The following is a 20,466-nucleotide window of genomic DNA, read 5'->3' on the forward strand; positions in this document are numbered from 1 at the left end:
CTGAGCAACACCTTCATGAACTAACAACAATGCATCCAAACAGACTCACGGGCAGCGGCAGTAACTGATAAATTATTAGATTTAGTGTTTTGTCCAATGAGCTGAGACTGTGTGTGTAATGTCACTGGTTGTCAGGTAAACCTGTGCGGAGCCACCATGATGATGCGGCAGCCACTTTCCTGCCCGGTAAGGAGGAACTTCCTGTCTGGGATCCAGGTGGAATTCAAACAGTCGCTGCACCAGCGCAGCCTGCGGGCCCAGCTGCACTGGCTACAGGTAAACACTCACACCTGAACGCACACGCTCAGAAACACTCACCTGTAGGACTGACGGGCTCTCTGTGTGCAGGTGGATAACCAGCTGCCCGGCGCCATCTTCCCCATCGTCTTCCACCCTGTTCCTCCTCCCAAGTCTATCGCTCTGGACTCAGGTGGATCAAAGTTAAACGTCTAACAGAAACTTGTTTAAGAGTAATAATGGAAAATGTTTCTGTGTGATTCAGTTTGATCTCTGTCGGGTTGAGTTAACTCTGAGTTCTGCCTCCACAGAGCCAAAGCCGTTTATCGACGTGTCCGTCATCACAAGGTTCAACCAGCACAGCAGCGTCATGCAGTTCAAGTGAGTAACAACACCTGAGAAGGTACAACAGAGAAGGTAACCAGTTTAAAGGGAAGTTAGACCAGTTTAAAGTGAAGGTAAACCTGTTTAAAGGGAAGGTAAACCAGTTTAAGTGAATGTAACCCGGTTTAAAGTGAAGGTCAACCAGTTTAAAGGAAAGGTAAACCAGTTTAAAGTGAAGGTCAACCCGTTTAAAGTGAAGGTAAACCAGTTTAAAGGGAAGGTAAACCAGTTTAAAGGGAAGGTAAACCTGTTTAAAGGGAAGGTAAACCAGTTTAAAGGGAAGGTAAACCAGTTTAAAGGGAAGGTAAACCTGTTTAAAGGGAAGGTAAACCAGTTTAAAGGGAAGGTAAACCAGTTTAAAGGGAAGGTAAACCTGTTTGAAGGGAAGGTAAACCTGTTTATAGGGAAGGTAAACCCGTTTAAAGAGAAGGTAAACCCGTTTAAAGTGAAGGTAAACCCGTTTATAGGGAAGGTAAACCCGTTTAAAGAGAAGGTACACCAGTTTAAAGTGAAGGTCAACCAGTTTAAAGGGAAAGTACACCAGTTATAAACCGTATATTTAACCCTTCAGGTAGCTCCCGTCTCTAGAGGCCGTACACCTGGTTTATAACCTGTGTGTGAATGTAATCCTGTATGAATAAATAAAGTTTTGTTAAAATGTGCTTCAGGTACTTCATGGCTCTGGTTCAGGAGATGGCGGTGAAGATCGATCAGGGTTTCCTGGGAGCCATCTTGGCTCTGTTCACCCCCGCTGCTGACCCGCAGGCTGACCAGAAGGTAGAGACACACAGCACTTATAGGGTCAATATTATAAATAAAAGTATTATATATATTTATTAGGGCTGTCGAATTAGCGCGTTAATTTAGATTAATTAATCACAGAAAAAATAAAGTGACAAAAAAATTAACGCAGATTAACCCCCCCCCCTCTTTACGTCACCGACGCGCCACAGCCACAGCAGCCTCGTCAACATGATGAAGCGGATGAGAAAACGTTACTTGAACCAGTGAATGAAAGTTTACATTAATAAAGTCCCGGATGTAACTGTTGATGCTCCGTTCTGTGAGATTCCTGCAGCAAAAAATGTTCGACCATCGGAGAACTTCAAGATGAAATATATATATATATCTATATAGATATATAGATATATATGTCACCTCAACGCAAAGCACATAGCAGCTAGATCGGAGCTAGCTATCACCGCCGCTGATGCTAAAGTGAGTGACCCGTCTCGTCATCTCTCGATCAGGCGTTCAGACGCAGAATGAGTCGGTCTACCTGAGACACATTGACAGCTCCATCAGAGATGTATTGCAGTGGACTGCAGGTGGTGGAGGACAGGGGGCTAACGGAGGCTTCACACATGGTGTCAAAGACACAACTTTAAACATATTGTTTATTGTGCAGTGGAAGATGTTATGACAGATTTTAAATTGCACTTTATGTCAAACTGTTGGTCTGTGTTGTCTGAGATAATAGTGGCAAACAAGATATTGTAGAAATAGTATTGAAATAAAAGACATTGTAAAAGACCAGTGTATAATGCAACTCATCGATTCATCTTCCAAAAACCATTTGAATATTTTGAAATGCTTCTCACAGCAAATGTTGATATATGCGATTCATTTAGATTAACTGAATCACAAAACTTGTAATTAATTAGATTTTTTTTTAACGCTTGACAATATTTATATATATATATAATATATATGTTTGTGTTTCAGGCGCGGCTGCTGGAGAGAGACCTGAAGCTGCTGCAGACGGAACTGATGGAGGCGTCGCTCACCGACACGTCGGGACTCAGCTTCTTCGAACATTTCCACATCTCCCCCATCAAGGTTTCAACTTCTTCTACACATCTAAAAACTGCAGAGTCTTTTTCTGTTATTTGCACTTTAGCTGTTTTCATTACTGTCGTCTTCTGGAATGTAACTGTTTTCATTAATCCTCCCAAAATGCTTCTGAATTCAAAACATTTTCAGAACACAAACTGGGACCTGGTTCCTCAGTAGAGGAGCTTGTATATGTGGGAAGAAATCTGGGCTGAAGATTCATACAGCAGTGCTCTGTTTTCTTTAAAATATATTTCAGATCCATCGCAGTTTATGTCTGTTGTTATATTTTATATCTCAGTTTATCTCTGTTGTTATATATTTATCTGTTTTTATATTTTATATCTTAGTTTTTCTCTGTTGTTATATATTTATCTCAGCTCCATCTCAGTCTGTCTCTGGGCTCCAGCGGCGAGGACTCGGCTCAGGAGGTGGCGGCCGTGCAGTCCCTCAACTTGTTGCTGAAAAGTATCGGAGCCACGCTGACCGACGTGGATGACCTGATCTTCAAGTAAGACGCTTCCTGCTGCTTGCATCGTGTTTTTGTTGGAGAGAGAAGACGGTGGTCTGTCACTTTAACGCAGGATCAATCGTGCGCAGTTTGATCACTGCAGCCACAGGACGAGTAAAAGTGGACCGTATCTTCCTGTTTCCTGTGTTTGATGTTTGTTTCCTGTTTCCTGTGTTTGTTTCCCGTTTCCTGTGTTTGATCTTTGTTTCCTGTGTTTGTTTCCTGTTTGCTGTGTTTGTTTCCCGTTTCCTGTGTTTAATCTTTGTTTCCCGTTTCCTGTGTTTGATGTTTGTTTTCTATTTCATGTGTTTGTTTCCTATGTTTGATGTTTTTTTCCTGTTTCCTGTGTTTGATGTTTGTTTTCTATTTCATGTGTTTGTTTCCTATGTTTGATGTTTTTTTCCTGTTTCCTGTGTTTGATGTTTGTTTCCTGTGTTTTATATCTGTTTCTACTCCTCTCTGTCAGACTGGCCTTCTTCGAGGTAAAGTACCAGTTTTACCGAAGAGAGAAGCTGATGTGGGCAGTGGTCCAACACTACACTGAGCAGGTAAAATCAGCTGATCATATATCATCTTATATCATAAACACATGTCTGTGAGGTCAAAAAGTAAAGCAGAATGTATAATTATACAGCACTTTTTACAGATAGTAGTCACAAAGTGCTTTACAAGGGCATTAAACAACATACAAGATAACAAATCAATCAGATTTTGATATCAAAGCGTTCAGGTTTCTGTTTTTAGTCTGGGTATCGTATATAAACAATAATATAAATATTATAATATACATGATGCACGGATCTCTGCTTGTCTGGCTGATATCTCTCGGTGGATGGCTGCACGTCACTTGAAACTCAACCTTGACAAGACCGAGTTCCTTTTCCTTCCGGGGAAGGACTCTCCCATCCAAGACCTCACCATCAACAACCTCGGTTGTTTCCCCTACTCAGACTGCATGGAATCTGGGTGTGACACTGGACGACCAACTGTCCTTCAGTGCCAACATCGCTGCAACAACCCGCTCCTGCAGACACACTCTGTACAACATCAGGAGGACAAGTTCCTTCCTGACTCAGAAGGCGACGCAGGTTCTTGTCCAGGCTCTTGTCATCTCACGCCTTGATTACGCCTTGGTGGACTGCCTACATATACCAACCAATCTCTACAGCTCACCTAGAATGCAGCAGCCTGACTGGTCTTCAACCTACCCAAGTTTTCCCACAAGATTCAAGATATTTATTGTCATATGCACAGATAACAGACAGTTATAGCGTATAATGAAAAACTTACTTTACTAATCCTCCAACAGCAAATTTTTTAAATTAGAACTAAAAGTAAGAGATGTACACAATATACAATATAAATATAAATAAAGAGGTAAAAGGTATTGCACATAGATTCACAGTACAGTGTTAGTGCTGTGAAACTATAAGGCGGACAACAACAAAGTGCACCATGCATAGTTCAAGTTGTGTTGTGTTCACAGTTCAATCAGTTGGGGTGGGGGTGGGGTGAGCATATTCACAAGCCTGATGATCTGCGGGTAGAAACTGTTTGTTAGTCTTGTGGTCCTGGATTTCAGACTCCTTTAGCGCCTGCCTGATGGAGGAGAGTGAGTGAGAGTCTGTGCTGGGAGTGTGTACTGTCCCTGATGATGTTTTGGGCTCTCCTGGTGACCCTGGTGGTGTAAATGTCCTGTAGTGAGGGGAAGGCTACTCCTGTGATGTACTGTGCAGTTTTCCTGTCCCAGGCAGTTCAGTTTCCATACCAGACCGTGATGGCACTAGTAAGGATGCTCTCAACTGTACATCTGGAGAAGTTGCTGAGAACTTTTGATGACATGCCAAATTTTCTCAGCCTCCTTAAGAAGTACAGTCGCTGCTGGGTGAGATCCTCGCTGATGAGGGTTCCGAGGAATTTAAAGGTTTTCACCCTATCCACTTCAGTCTCACCTACAGTGGTGTGTGCTGCACACTCTTCCTCCGTGGATCAATAATCATCTCCTTGGTTTTTTCTGCATTCGGGGAGAGATTATTGTCCTGACACCAGGTCCACCACCTCTCTTCTATACGCTGCCCCACCAGTGATCAGTCCAATGACCGTTGTATCATCCGCAAACTTGATGATACAAGTGTTGCTCTGGGAGGCCGCACAGTCGTATGTGAAGAGGGTGTACAGCAGGGGACTCAGCACGCAGCCCTGGGGGGTCCCTGTGCTTACAGATCTAGTGCCAGAGGTGCGATTTCCAACTCTGACTGACTGGGGTCTGTCTGATAGAGAGTTCAGCACCCAGAGAGCAGGTGTCAGTCCAAGAGTGAGGAGCTTAGCAGAGAGTTTGTGTGGGATGACCGTGTTAAAGGCAGAACTTTAGTCAATAAAGAGCAGTCTGACATATGTGTCCCTGCCCTCTAAGTGTGTGAGGGTGGTATAGATGACGGTGTTGACTGCGTCGTCAGTGGACCGGTTCTGACAGTATGCAAACTGCAGAGGTGTTTGGAATGTTCTTTTTGATGTGGGTCATGACTATCCTCTCAAAACACTTCATCACTATTGGCGTGAGTGCTACGGGACGATAGTCATTCAGGCAGGTCACTGTTTTTCTTTGTGGGCACAAAGGATTGTGCTAGTGACATGTTAAAAACGTCAGCAAGCACATCAGCCAGCTTTGATGAGTAGACACGGAGGGCACGCCCGGAGATGTTGTCTGGGCCGGCTGCCTTCCGTGGGTTTATTCTCCTCAGAACCGTACGCACCTCTGCTGATGTCACAGTGAGTGGTGAGTCATGTGTGCGCTCCGTGGTCAAAAACCCTCTCTGGTGATTGGTGTTAAGGGCCTCAAAGCGGGCATAGAACTCATTTAGCTCATCTGGTAGTGTGGGTTGGCTGGTTGTGACCCCCCCCCTGCTTCTCTGCTGGTAGTCTGTGATGTGTTGCAGGCCTTGCCACATGCATCGCTCCTCCGCTCCCTTCACTGGCTACCAGTGGCGGCCCGAATCTGCTTCAAGACTCTGGTGCTGGCCTACCGTGCTGTGAATGGATCAGCACCTTCCTACATTCAGTCCATGGTCGAACCATACACCCCAGTTCGTTTACTTCGCTCTGTATCGGCCAATCAACTTGCTACCCCCTCACTGCGAGTGGGACCCAGACTCCCCTCAAATAAAACCGCCTGTTTGCTATCCTGCTCCAAAATGGTGGAACGACCTCCCCATTGATGTCAGGTCAGCAGACACACTTTCACACCTTCCGCCGCAGACTGAAAACTCACTCGACTGCACCTCGGCCAATGAAGGAAAATATTATAATAATTCTGTTCTTTGTATGTTGCACTTACATTGGTTTGGCTTATTTGTAGCTAATGGTTGCATTCTTATTCTATTGTTTCTGTATGTTGCACTTTTGTTTGGCTTATTTGAAGCTATTGTTCTGCAATGATTTCACCTGTTTGAAGTTAAGATTCTTGCTGTTTGGAGTTGTATCCTCATGATTGTTTGCACTTATTGTCGCTTTGGACAAAAGCGTCAGCTAAATGAACTGTAATGATGTATACTGTGGTGTATGTGGCTGCACATATAATATAATAATATATTTATATGTTGCTTTGGATGCAGTTCCTGAAGCAGATGTATGTTCTGGTTCTGGGTCTGGACGTCCTGGGGAACCCTTTTGGACTGATCCGAGGTCTGTCAGAGGGAGTGGAGGCCTTCTTCTACGAGCCTTTCCAGGTAACACACACACACACACACACATTCACACACAAGATGGCAGCACGTTGTTAAAGCTTGTTGTCTGAACATACCACGATTTAAAACTGAGCGTTAATAAACTCTGAGATCTTTATTTTCCCTCTTCAGTAACTTTTTATTAAGCTAACAAGCTAAGCTAGGCTGCAAGAAGTCAAACGCATTTCACTTTGTGGTTGTATTCCCAGTTAACTGGATCCGCACCAAGATATGAAGGACGAAATCAAACTAAATGTTTCTGGTTGTTTTCAGACCGATGGGACAGGAAAACTTTTAATTCTGACTCTAAATTAGGACCTAAAGTGCATTTTCATCATATTTAAATCATTTAAAGATTAGAATATTTTTGACCGGTCTAAAGATAAAAACTGGCCCAGACAGGAAGTTTATCATGAATCAGAAACATTGATTATTTCTGCACTATGAACATGTCCGCCCTCTTTAACAATGTGTCTGTTCTGCTGGGCGTCCCTCAGGGGGCGGTTCAGGGCCCGGAGGAATTTGCTGAAGGTTTTGTGATCGGAGTCCGCAGCCTGCTGGGTCACACCGTCGGTGAGAAACATGTTCTTCTTTTATATTTTTATGACTTCAAATCACTTCTTTGAGTTGTGGAAACTTTAGGAGCACCTCCATGTTTCCAGATTAAAGCTGGGAACTGTCCTTGAGTGATGTCACTTGAGTCACGGGGAGAGGTGCATGCTGGGTAAGGCATCCACCAAAGAAGAACATATACAGTATGTGATTGTGATGAGGCGTTTCCTGCTCCTGTCGTGTAGGTGGCGCTGCAGGCATGGTCTCCAGGATCACAGGCTCGGTGGGTAAAGGTCTGGCCGCTATTACTATGGACAAAGAGTACCAACAGAAACGCCGCGAGGAGATGAACCGCCCGCCGAGAGACTTCGGAGAGAGTCTGGCTAAAGGAGGGAAAGGACTGCTGATGGTCAGAAAACATTAATAAATAAACCAGATTATTCTTATTATTGTTGTTGTTGTTATTATTGTTAATATTGTTATTTGTGTTGTTTTTATTATTGTTAATATTATTGCTATTGTTGTTATTGGTATTATCTGATCTGAGGTCAGTGTGTTTTTTTGCAGGGTGTCATGGGCGGAGTTACAGGAATCGTCACCAAACCAGTGGAGGGTGAGTTTAACTCGTAATAAATAAACATGTCTTGTTATTGTTTATATGGAGCAGTTATACTTTACATAATTACGTTACATCTTCTGATGTGATTATTTTATATCTTTTGTGTGTAGGGGCGAAGAAAGGGGGCGCAGCAGGTTTCTTTAAGGGCATCGGTAAAGGTCTGGTGGGTGTGGTGGCTCGGCCGACAGGCGGCATTGTGGACATGGCGAGCAGCACCTTCCACGGCATCCAGAGGTACGACGTCAATAAACTCTGTAAAGCTTTAATCTGGAAGTTTCTGTGTGAACTCTCTGTGGTGTCGTGAGCTTCGTAATGTTTTGTCTCCTCTGTTCTTCTTCTGCTCACTAATCTTCATTTTCTGCTTTTGTTTTCTGTCTCGTGTCGTTGTTTCCCGGAGTTGTTTCTTTTTCTTGTTGTTTTGGTGTGAGTATTTCACATTAAACACGTTAAAGCTGAACTCCTTCATCGCTGCTCATGTAGTGTAAGGATCAGGCTGTGTTAAATATACTATATAATAATAAAATAATCAGGTGCAGAAGAACAGCTTTAACGTGCAGTAGTATTTGTGCATGTTGTTGTCGTTCTGCAGCAGACGGACGGTAAGTTGCTGCATCGTGTCTCAGATAAAAACTTCATCCTTTCATCGTGTCTCAGATAAAAACATCATCCGTTCATATCAGTTAAAAACTTCATCCTTTCATCGTCTCAGTTAAAAACGTCATCCTTTCATCATGTCTCAGATGAAAACTTCATCGTTTCTCAGTTAAAAAGATCATCCTTTCATCGTGTCTCAGATAAAAACATCATCCGTTCATCTCAGTTAAAAACGTCATCCTTTCATCGTGTTTCAGATAAAAGTATCATCCTTTCATCATGTTTCAGTTAAAAACTTCATCCTTTCATCGTGTTTCAGATAAAAGCATCATCCTTTCATCATGTTTCAGTTAAAAACTTCATCCTTTCATTGTGTCTCAGATAAAAACATCATCCTTTCATAGTGTCTCAGATAAAAACATCATCCGTTCATAGTGTCTCAGATGAAAACTTCATCCTTTCATCATGTTTCAGTTAAAAACATCATCCGTTCATCGTGTCTCAGATAAAAACATCCGTTCATCGTGTTTCAGATAAAAGCATCATCCTTTCATCATGTTTCAGTTAAAAACTTAATCCTTTCATCGTGTCTCAGATAAAAAGATCATCCTTTCATCGTGTCTCAGATAAAAACATCATCCATTCATAGTGTCTTAGATGAAAACTTCATCCTTTCATCGTGTTTCAGATAAAAGCATCATTCTTTCATCATGTTTCAGTTAAAAACATCATCCTTTCATCGTGTCTCAGATGAAAACCTCATCCTTTCATCGTGTCTCAGATAAAAACATAATCCGTTCATAGTGTCTTAGATGAAAACTTCATCCTTTCATCATGTTTCAGTTAAAAACATCATCCGTTCATCGTGTCTCAGATAAAAACATCCATTCATCGTGTTTCAGATAAAAGCATCATCCTTTCATCATGCTTCAGTTAAAAACTTCATCCTTTTATCGTGTCTCAGATAAAAACATCATCCTTTCATCATGTCTCAGATAAAAACATCATCCGTTCATCTCAGATAAAAACGTCATCCTTTCATCGTGTCTCAGATAAAAAGATCATCCTTTCATCGTGTCTCAGATAAAATTATCATCCGTTCATCTCAGATAAAAACGTCATCCTTTCATCGTGTCTCAGATGAAAACTTCATCCTTTCAGTGTCTCAGATGAAAACTTCATCCTTTCATCGTTTCTCAGTTAAAAACTTCATCCTTTCATCGTATCTCAGATAAAAACATCCGTTCATCGTGTCTCAGATAAAAACATCATCCGTTCATAGTGTCTTAGATGAAAACTTCATCCTTTCATCATGTTTCAGTTAAAAACATCATCCGTTCATCGTGTCTCAGATAAAAACATCCATTCATCGTGTTTCAGATAAAAGCATCATCCTTTCATCATGCTTCAGTTAAAAACTTCATCCTTTTATCGTGTCTCAGATAAAAACATCATCCTTTCATCGTGTCTCAGATAAAAACATCATCCGTTCATCTCAGATAAAAACGTCATCCTTTCATCGTGTCTCAGATAAAAACATCATCCTTTCATCGTGTCTCAGATAAAATTATCATCCGTTCATCTCAGATAAAAACGTCATCCTTTCATCGTGTCTCAGATGAAAACTTCATCCTTTCAGTGTCTCAGATGAAAACTTCATCCTTTCATCGTTTCTCAGTTAAAAACTTCATCCTTTCATCGTGTCTCAGATAAAAACATCCGTTCATCGTGTCTCAGATAAAAACATCATCCGTTCATAGTGTCTTAGATGAAAACTTCATCCTTTCATCATGTTTCAGTTAAAAACATCATCCTTTCATCGTGTCTCAGATAAAAAGATCATCCGTTCATAGTGTCTTAGATGAAAACTTCATCCTTTCATCATGTTTCAGTTAAAAACATCATCTGTTCATCGTGTCTCAGATAAAAACATCCGTTCATCGTGTTTCATATAAAAGCATCATCCTTTCATCATGTTTCAGTTAAAAACTTCATCCTTTCATCGTGTCTCAGATAAAAACATCATCCGTTCATAGTGTCTCAGATGAAAATATCATCCTTTCACCATGTTTCAGTTAAAAACATCATCCTTTCATCGTGTCTCAGATAAAAACATCATCCGTTCATAGTGTCTCAGATGAAAACTTCATCCTTTCATCATGTTTCAGTTAAAAACATCATCCTTTCATCGTGTCTCAGTTAAAAACATCATCCTTTCATTTTGTCTCAGATGAAAACTTCATCCTTTCATCATGTTTCAGTTAAAAACATCATCCTTTCATCGTGTCTCAGTTAAAAACATCATCCTTTCATTTTGTCTCAGATAAAAACATCCGTTCATAGTGTCTCAGATGAAAACTTCATCCTTTATTCATGTTTCAGTTAAAAACTTCAACCTTTCATCGTGTCTCAGATAGAAAACATCATCCGTTCATCATGTATCAGATAAAAACATCCTACCTTTCATCATGTACCGATTCATGCTCTCACACTGCTCGTAGCCCCGCCCCTCTGTGCGCCTGCTGCACGTGAGTCGAGAGGCCACGCCCCCTGAGGAGTCACATGACACTCGTGATAAATGAAAGTTTAAAGTGAAAGAATCGGAAACGAGATGAAAGTCAAATTTATATTTTATTTACAGCACCATGTCATGCGGAGAGTTTAGAAATAAAAGAAAACAGAAACAATATGCACATGAATACACAAACACACACATAGATATACACGTATACACACACATGTACATACACACACACACACACACAGACACACACACATAGATACATACACGCACACATACATACACACATACACACACACACACACACACACACACACACACACACACACAGCACACACACACTGCGTCCACTGAGTCTTTAATTTGGACTTAAAGGGACACACACACACACTCTAATTCTCTAAGATCAGCAGGAAAACTGGTGTTTTTTAAAGATATTTTTTTTGCATTTTGTTATGCAATAGAGCTGAAGATTCTGAATGAAATGACAGCTTCTGGAAGAAAACATTTTAACATTTACATTTTTGTAATTCAGTCGTGGCCTCTGCTTCTGTTCCTGAAACATTTCCCAGCAGCCTCAGTGATTTGCATCCTCTGTCATGTGACTTCAGTCACTTCCTGATAACCTGTTAACATTACTGTTTCATGCTGTCACTGTAGAGGCCATGAAAGGTGAGATAACAGAAACCTGCCAGTTTTATTTATCTACAGAAAACCAATGAGCTGAGGGACTTTTCTGATCGGCTTCTTCATCTTTCACTTCTCAATATGTCGTCTATTTGAGCTCATTGGACCTCATTCACCATATGTAATATAATGTTTAAGTTATTATAAGTTTGTTCTTAAATCTGTTCTAGAGAAAGGTCAGATTCATGACCTGTTCTTAAACCTTGACAGTGGATGCTAATTAGCATCTAAAGCCCCCCCCCCCCCCCCCAATCCACATTAAAGAGTCTGCAGTGCACACATATATGCAAAATGAAGATAAGATTAAGAGAATTAAGTCCAAAGAGGACTTATAACATAAAACAACTTCAGTAGTTCTGGAGTGGAGGAACGTCTGCAGGAAGTTAACTCTGAAACAAGCTTCATATTTAGTAACATCAGTAGTGGATCTAAAATAACACAAAGACATTCAGTGCTGAAGGGTTAAGGTAAACTTTAAAAGGCAATTTGTAAAGTATATTACATATCTAAGCAAAAAGGCAATTTAAAAGGCTTTACATAAAACATTAAAATCATCGAGACAATTATATATATATATATATATATATATATATATATATATATATATATATATATATATATATATATATAGAGAAACCAAAATGCTTTTTGAAATAATGAAAATAACTATTAAAATATTATTTATTTTCAATTTATTTAGTTGAGATGGTTCGGGCATCTAGTAAGGAGCCACCTGGGCGCCTCCCTAGGGAGGTGTTCCAGGCATGTCCAGTTGGGAGGAGACCCCGGGGAAGACCCAGGACTCGGTAGAGAGATTATATCTCCTCATGGGAAATTTGGGGTTCCTTACTGGAGCTGCTGCCCCCGCGACCCGACCCCGGATAAGCGGTAGACGATGGATGGCTGGAACATTATTGTAATGTAAATCCTCTAATATACAACCGTAGAATTGAAGAAAACACAATAACACATTATTTTAATTAGATTAGCATAGATTCTGTTCTTAGTTTGTTCTACACTGAAATATCAGATACTTCCTAAAAACTGTAAATAGGTTAAGAACGGTTGGTAAATGAGGCCCAATGATGTTAATTTCCTCAGGTGGAGGTGGGCTGTAACCTGTGTGTGTGTGTGTGTGTGTGTGTGTGTGTGTTGTGATTTCAGAGCGGCGGAGTCGACGGAGGAAGTGACCAAACTGCGTCCGGTGCGTCTGATCAGGGAGGACGGGATCATCCGCCCGTACGACCTGACAGAGTCGCAGGGCTTCGACCTCTTTCAGGTTTGATTACTTTGACTCTGTTTCTACATCAACACATGTTCACTCACTTCAGTGTTTGGTCCAAAAAACAAAGTCAGTCCGTCAGTTCATGTGTTTAACTGTTGGGGGGAAATGTATTTAACCCTTTAACATCTAAGCCTCAAAATGTTCGATTGGACACTTTTGCTTAATTTGACTATAAAAAGGTCAGAAAATGTCCTGTGAGTAAGTGCTTTTGCCCATTTTTCAAGAATACTTGGAACTTTCATTATCTGGCAGTTATTTACAATTTATTGCATGTTATGAGAATGTGATAACAGTTTAAAATGAAGGAAAACACAAAACCGGATTTGGCATGTTGCATATGAAATTTGAAATGTTGAGTCTTTGTCACTTAAATGTGCAAAAACAGGCCATAAAATGGAAAATATGTCCAGGCGTTTTTCCCCACACAGGGTAATTCTCTCCTCTCTGACAGTCCCTTCACATGCAGAGGCCTTGGTGGTACTGCCAGTGACAGTTCCTGTCTTGTTGCAGACACAGGCACTTCCAGGCAGTGCTCCTCTTGCAGAGTTTAGAGCTTGAAGTCAATGGTGTAGCCGTTCATGTCAGCAAGCACAAAAAACTTCAGCCCTCACTTTGTTGGCTTGGCCTTCATTTACTGCTTGATGCTGAGCCTGGCCTTGGTACCAACCATCCTCTCGTCGACTGCAAGGTGCTGTCTTGGGTGGTAGATGGCCTTTGCAGTTCATGCATATCATTTCCATGAGAGGTCTGACTCTGTGGAGGTGGTCATAATCCTCGGTGCCCTTTTTCTGGTAATTTTCCTCATTTTTCTCGTATGAAGATTAGATCAAATGGCCATGAGCCTGGTCTCGGGAATGACACATGGAAAATAGTTTGCTTACGCCAAAAGTTTGGGGTTGAACCTCAGTGGTTGAGGGTTGAGGGTCTCTATCATCGGGCTCTGCCTCAGTCTGCCATCTTTGATGATATGGTGAGTGGCTTCGGTCTCTGACAGCATCACCAGATGCTCCAGCATCCCCACAGCTTCTCCCTGTACGGCCCTGAATGTCACCTCTGATGACACATCCTCATCTTCAGCTCCAGCCTCTCCTAGGACGCAGGCTACTTGAAGAAGATGCGCACATTTACGTATAGAAATTACAATTACACACCTAACTTACAGACTTGGTACACTGTTCTAAACAAGTCATCACGCAATACAGGTGTTGATTTACATACCGTCTTGCTTCCATTTTTAATTAAATCCGCTGTTCTCCCCTCTATTTCAGAAAAGTATGGCTGTAAAGCGCAGAGTCTCAGCTTTAAGAAACCGTTGAAATGTTTTTGATTGTGCAAACCATGACGTAATTACGGTAATCCAAAATTTCACTTGCGTAACGTGTCGCCGGCGACACATTCGGTGTTAAAGGGTTAATATCAATAATAAATGTAAGCGTATTTTCTCAGTGGCCCTGACTCCAAATCTAATCAACAACACAGGCTGCTGATCGTGGAGAGTCAGGGGTACAGTAGTGAGGGTACAGTATTGAGAAACAGTAGTTAAGGTACAGTAGTTGTGGCTTACAGTATTTGTCGTACAGTACTAGGTGTACAGTATTGGGGTACAGTAGTTGGGGTACAGTAATGGAGGCACAGTATTGGGCATTACAGAAGTCGGGGTACAGTAATCGGGCTATAGTAGTAGGCGTTCAGTATTTGTTGTAAAGTAGTTGGGGTACAGTAATTGGGATACAGTAGTGGGGTATAGTAGTCAGGGTTTGTGTCTGTGTGTTTCCCTTTAAGAACACTGTGTTATAGTTCATAATACCCTAAAGGTCCCTTTTATAAACTGAGTATCCGTCTTTGTGGCTTTGTCTTATTTCTGCCTCTAACCAGTTTCTTCTTCTTCTTTTCTTCTTCTTTTTTTTCCCTCTTCTTCTTCTTGTGTTTGTTCCACATGCAGCCTGATGAGGAATAAACAGGGTTTGGGTGGATCAACTTTATCATTGCAGTGTTTTTAAAGACTATAAACTTTATTAATTCTGTCTCAGACAAGTTTAATGATTCATTTTTCCATCTTGTAAAAACTGTAATTTCTACATTAATCTATAAATATTGTTCAGTTTACTGTAATCTATGAATATTGTTATTTATACATTAATCTATGCATGCCAAAACTAATATCTGTCTCTTATACCTCAAACATTTTACACTCACCTCTCAGTTTTATAATTTTTTTCTGCTTCTTATTTGTGAAATACTGAAGTATTTTCTTTTATTTCTGTTTATACCCCTCTATAAATAACAGTTTGTATAATAGTGTTGTTTATAACCATAAATGAATTATCAAACAGGCAGTGGAAATATTTTATTATAAAGCTGTGATTGTGTTATCTCTTGTAGATCTCTGCAATATTTTTGTAAGCGATTGTAGCATCACTTTTGAATTCATGTTAACCATTATATGAATCTATGTAATATTTAATACATCTGTCTTTGTGATGACATATTATGGAGATTTCTTCTTTTTTTTTTGTAAATGTAAACACCTTCCACTAAGAAGATTTGGAAGCTCACAAAAATATTTGATTTATATATGTGTTATTTGTGTATTTGCAGATATGTTTTATATTTGCTAAATATTTTTGTGAGTTTATAAATCATTTTTTTGCATTTGTGGAACATTTATCAACAACAAATTTCCATATTTAGGATGTATAATTTTGTATAAATCTTAACTGATATGATGCATCAGTGTCTCCGCATGACCTCTAAGTGTGTGTTTGTGTGTGTGTGTGTGTGTGTGTGTGTGTGTGTGTGTGGTGTGTGTGTGTGTGTGTGTGTGTGTGTGTGTGTGTGTGTGTGTGTGTGTGTGTGAGACGTCTGTAACATTTGTGTTCCAAGTTGAATAAAAATACGCTTTAAATGCAAAACTTCTTCTTAATCTGAATAAATAAATATAAAATGCATACATAATCTACAAGGAGGGGGGAGGCATTTTCCCCTGTAGAGCAGACTGGTTTCACCTCACACTTAAAACATCCTCACATTTAATCTCTCCTAAAAGTACAATTGTAGAATAAAGTGACTTTCAGGCAAAACAATAAAGAGAGAACCCATGACCAGCACGACACGTTTTATAAAATATTTATTTTTTATTTTATATATATTTCGATCATCGTGAAAATCTTCATGAGTGATTTAAAAAAAGCTGTCAAGTTCACTATTTAACTTTTAACTTTTAATTTTTAACTACAAAAGATTTTCACTAAAACAGATGTAATGGAATATTAATAATAGTTTCTTAACTAAGGTAAAGTGATCCCACGATGTTTTACTGTGAGTCTCGATCTTAATGAATATCAACACGCAGGCGCAGTTTTAAACATTAACCTCTTAACTTTACTGTTCAGGAAGTGTTTTCACATTTATCACAGGAATAAATCTACACTGACTCTGAGTTAGTGTGAGACGCATTAAATATAATCAATTAATAAAAAAAGAAAACAATGTATTCTTCCTTCAACGTAAAAACTGTTATTGTCCAGTAAATTTCAGGAGGCAGATAAAGACTTTCTTTAAATATTATAGGACCTGTCATCCCTGTTTTTATTTCTTGTGTATTTTCATTTATCTGTAGATGTAACATGTATGTCTACGCATAGAATAACAGCTTTTTCACACTGAAAACATGAAGCGCGATCAGTAAAATAAAATGTGTTTTCTGGTGGTTTTTAACTATCGGTTTGTGTTTCCAGCGCTCGGAGATCAAACAGCTGGAGGGTGAAGTGTTCCGAAATCACTGTCCGTACCCCGGACACCGAAAGACCAACATCATCGTCACCAACAGGTACCGGAGAAGTTAACCTGTTGTTGTTGTTGTTGTTGTTGTTGTTGTTGTTGTTGTTGTTGTTTAACAGTATATTGTTTGTGTTTTCTTGCTGTTGTGTAGGAGGGTTTTGTGTGTGAAAGAGATCGACTTTGTTGGTCATTTCAACAGAGAGTGGGAATGTTTGTTCGAGAACTTTTACCGACCTCCAGCTGTGACGGGATCTGAGCTGAAAATCTACTGCAAGGTACTGTCTCTCTAACTGTCTGTGTGTCTGTCTCTCTAACTGTCTGTCTGTCTGCCTTACTGTCTGTGTGTCTGTGTGTCTCTCTGTCTGTTTGTCTGTCTGTCTCTCTAACTGTCTGTGTGTCTGTCTCTCTAACTGTCTGTCTGTCTGTCTGTCTGTTTGCCTTACTGTCTGTGTGTCTCTCTGTCTGTTTGTCTGTCTGTCTCTCTAACTGTCTGTCTGTTTCAGGAGCAGCAGAAGTTGAAGTTACCAAAGAGAGACGGTCAGGAGTCGGTGAGGAATGTTCAACTTTGTGACTCAAACATTGCTCAGGTAATATTAATACAACAATCATAATAAAAATAGCAGCAACAACAATAATAATAACAACAGTAATAGTAATAGAAATAATAATAGTTTGATCATTACTTCTGTGCTTCACTTGTTTTTAAAACCCTTCCTGGTCCTGCAGCAGCCTGTAATATTATCTATAATATATCATCTATTATCTGTAAACTATATAGAAAAAACACTTTCTGGACTTTCTGGGGAACTCCTGGTCTGATTAGGTGATATATCAATCCTACTTTGGAAGGAGCAGATCTCATATCTAGTGACATTACAAAGTTTATTCGTGGATCTAATCCATGATAAATTAAGACCAGAAGGCAGAGCTGCAGTCTGACATACTTCTCTGCAGTCACCCACTCAAATCCTCAGAAGACTTTCCTCTCTGATAAAGCTTATAGTTAGGGCTGGCTCAGGCTTTGACCAGCCCCTAGTTATGCTGCTATAGGCTTAGACTGCAGGGGGACTCGCACTTCTCTCTTTCTCTCTACCCCTCTCTGTCCTCCTCCTCCTCCTCCTCCTCTCTCTCTCTCTCTCTTCTCTCTCTTCTCTCTCCTCCTCCTCCTCTCTTTGTCTGTCCTCCTCTGTCACTCTCGTCCCTTTCTCCTCCTCCTCCTCTCTCTCTCCTCTCTCCTCTTCCTCTCTCTCTTCTCCTCTCTCTCCTCTCTCTCTCTCTCTCTACCCCTCCTCTGTCCTCTCTCCCTCTCCCCCCTCTCCTCTTTCTGTCTGTCTGTCTCTCCCTCTCCTCCTCTCTTTCTCTCTCCTCTTCTTCCTCCCTCTCTCTCTGTATGTATTCATGTACCTTAAATGTCATCAACTTCTCCCCCGAGTTTCTGTGTCTCATCTATCAGATTGTCTGTATTAAAGTATACGTCTGCATCATGAATCCTGCCTGACGCCCACGCTCATTTAATTTTTTTATTTTTTTTGGAGGCACCAGGAAGCTTAGATTGACTGGATCCATAATTTTTATATACCATGACATAATAATTTCTGTCACATGGATTGTCTATGTTGTATTTTTACTATGTTGTTTATTCTGTGCACATGACATCTACCACAGTCTGTGCGTTCTGGGAGAGGATCCTCCTCAGTCTCTCTTACTGTTAATTGTGGGGTTTCTTTTAGGGAGTTTCTCCTTGTGCAGTGCAAGGGTCTGAGGACAGAGTACAGTCTGAAAAGCCCACTGAGACAAATGTGTAATTTGTGATACTGGGCTGTATAAATACATTTTATTTGACTCAGCGGCGGGTGGAGATGAGCAGATGGGCAGCAGAGTTTTGGATGAATTGAAGTTCAATATTTTTGTCGGGTGAGCCATAGAGGAAGCTGGTGGTCGAGTCTGGAAGTTATGAGGGCAGATATAAGAGTTTCGGCAGCGGCAAAGGACAAGTAAGGTCGGAGGTGGGCAATGTTCCTGAGGTGGAAAAAAACTGTTTTGGTGATGTGTTTGACAAGGTCGTGGACCTAGGTGGAGGGGGTGACGTTGGAGCCGTTGGTTTTGTTGCATCCATGTTTTGATATCAGTAAGACGGGCGGTGAGGGTCGAGTCGGTGGTGGGTGTGATGGTCTTGGAGCAGAGGTAAAGTTGAGTTTCATTGGCGTAGCAGTGGAAACCGATGCCATGTTGGTGCAGAATTTGCCTGAGGAGAAGGATTAAGAGGAGGGGACCTAGGACTGAACCCTGGGGGACACCGTGAGTGGCGGTGGAGGATTTGCAGTTGGTTATGGAGATGTATTGATGTCTGTCACAGAGAGATGAGAAGAACCAGGGTGGTGCCAGTTATTCCTGTGTTATGCTGAAGGCATGAAGGACTGAATGGTTGATGGTATCAAAGGCTGCGCAGAGGTTGACGAGGATGAGGATGCTGAGGAAGCCGGAGTCTGTAAACAGAAGTATGTTGTTGGTGATGTTCAGTTGGGAATTTTCTGTGCTGTGTGTGGAGCAGAAGCCGGATTGGACGAGTTCGTAGAAGTTATTGGAGTTGAGATGGGACTTCAGTTGAGCAGCGACTGCTCACTTGCAGATCTGGACAGAAAGGGGAGGTTGGAGATGGGCCGCTAGTTGTTGGGAATATCAGTGTCAAATCCGGGTAGGGTTTGGAGTTTCACTTTAAGGATCCAGCCTCTGACAGGAAACGAATAACAAGCCAATTTAGACTCTTTAATCTATTATTAAATAATATATAATGTATAATATATAATCAGTAAACCTTCATTTATAATCTATAATATGTAATATATAAACTATAATCTGCAACATGTAATCTATAAACTATAATCTATAACCAGTAATCCATCATTTATAATCTGTAAACTATCATTTTATATCGTGTGTGTGTGTGTGTGTGTGTGTGTGTGTGTTACCTACAGAAGCTGCAGGCGGCGATATCGGAGGCTCAGGTGGCTCAGCAGCAGCATCGCATGTCGAGACAGAAATCACAGCGCTTCCTCAAAGTCAACAACAAACAGTGAGGGGTCACTTGCTGTTGTTGTTTACAAACAAGCAATCATCCTAATTATAATCATTTAAATATGTAAACATGAATAGATGTTTTCTATTTTGGGTATTTTTGCCCCTGCTCTTTGCCTGCAGGCTGCACTGTCACATGTTGAAGATGAAGCCATAAAAACATGTTGCACTAAACAAATATTTACAAAAGTTCATCTTCAGAGAAATTAACACATGTGAAAACAATAATACACACATAAATAATTCAGTTTGATTCATCTTACAAAATATAATTCCTTCTTTCTCTCGTTGAATAAATGAAGTCTTGCTGCAGATATATGTTTACAGAGCAAAGTGTTACCATATGCTGACATGAAGAAATGCTTTCACTTTATTTTTATAAGCCATGCTGTAATCAGTAATCTGTTGGCTCCATACTGATGTCGAACTTTGAAACCTGAATAAATGAAAATAAACATTTCTGTGTTTTCATTTTGTGATCCGAGTGAAACTTCACCAGACGTTCGCGCAAAACATTAAAACTTGTAAATGTATACAACTATAGATAAATTACACTTTAATCCTGTTTGTAACTAGTTGAAATAAAAGATTTAAGACTTTTTCTATTCACACAAAAAGCTTATTTGCAGGTATTTTCATGCAGATGCTGCTGTTTCTCTCCCTGGA

General features: G+C 40.5%; 1 protein-coding gene across 1 annotated transcript in view; it reads left to right on the plus strand.

The window, feature by feature from the left end:
- vps13c (vacuolar protein sorting 13 homolog C) overlaps window positions 1–20,271 on the plus strand; it is a 48,827-nt gene extending 28,556 nt beyond the window's left edge. Inside the window, exons 23-39 of the mRNA XM_029427706.1 lie at window positions 136–276; window positions 349–430; window positions 549–618; window positions 1,290–1,398; window positions 2,347–2,460; window positions 2,835–2,965; window positions 3,432–3,513; window positions 6,577–6,690; window positions 7,185–7,260; window positions 7,485–7,648; window positions 7,807–7,852; window positions 7,969–8,092; window positions 12,825–12,939; window positions 16,683–16,774; window positions 16,877–17,000; window positions 17,229–17,312; window positions 19,701–20,271. Coding sequence (XP_029283566.1) covers window positions 136–276; window positions 349–430; window positions 549–618; window positions 1,290–1,398; window positions 2,347–2,460; window positions 2,835–2,965; window positions 3,432–3,513; window positions 6,577–6,690; window positions 7,185–7,260; window positions 7,485–7,648; window positions 7,807–7,852; window positions 7,969–8,092; window positions 12,825–12,939; window positions 16,683–16,774; window positions 16,877–17,000; window positions 17,229–17,312; window positions 19,701–19,802 — 1,770 coding nt within the window. The 3' untranslated portion in view covers window positions 19,803–20,271. The remainder of the gene's footprint in view (window positions 1–135; window positions 277–348; window positions 431–548; window positions 619–1,289; window positions 1,399–2,346; window positions 2,461–2,834; window positions 2,966–3,431; window positions 3,514–6,576; window positions 6,691–7,184; window positions 7,261–7,484; window positions 7,649–7,806; window positions 7,853–7,968; window positions 8,093–12,824; window positions 12,940–16,682; window positions 16,775–16,876; window positions 17,001–17,228; window positions 17,313–19,700) is intronic.
- The last annotated feature ends 195 nt before the right edge of the window (window positions 20,272–20,466 follow it).

The sequence above is a fragment of the Cottoperca gobio genome, unplaced genomic scaffold, assembly GCF_900634415.1.
Source record: "Cottoperca gobio unplaced genomic scaffold, fCotGob3.1 fCotGob3_360arrow_ctg1, whole genome shotgun sequence".
Taxonomy (NCBI): domain Eukaryota; kingdom Metazoa; phylum Chordata; class Actinopteri; order Perciformes; family Bovichtidae; genus Cottoperca; species Cottoperca gobio.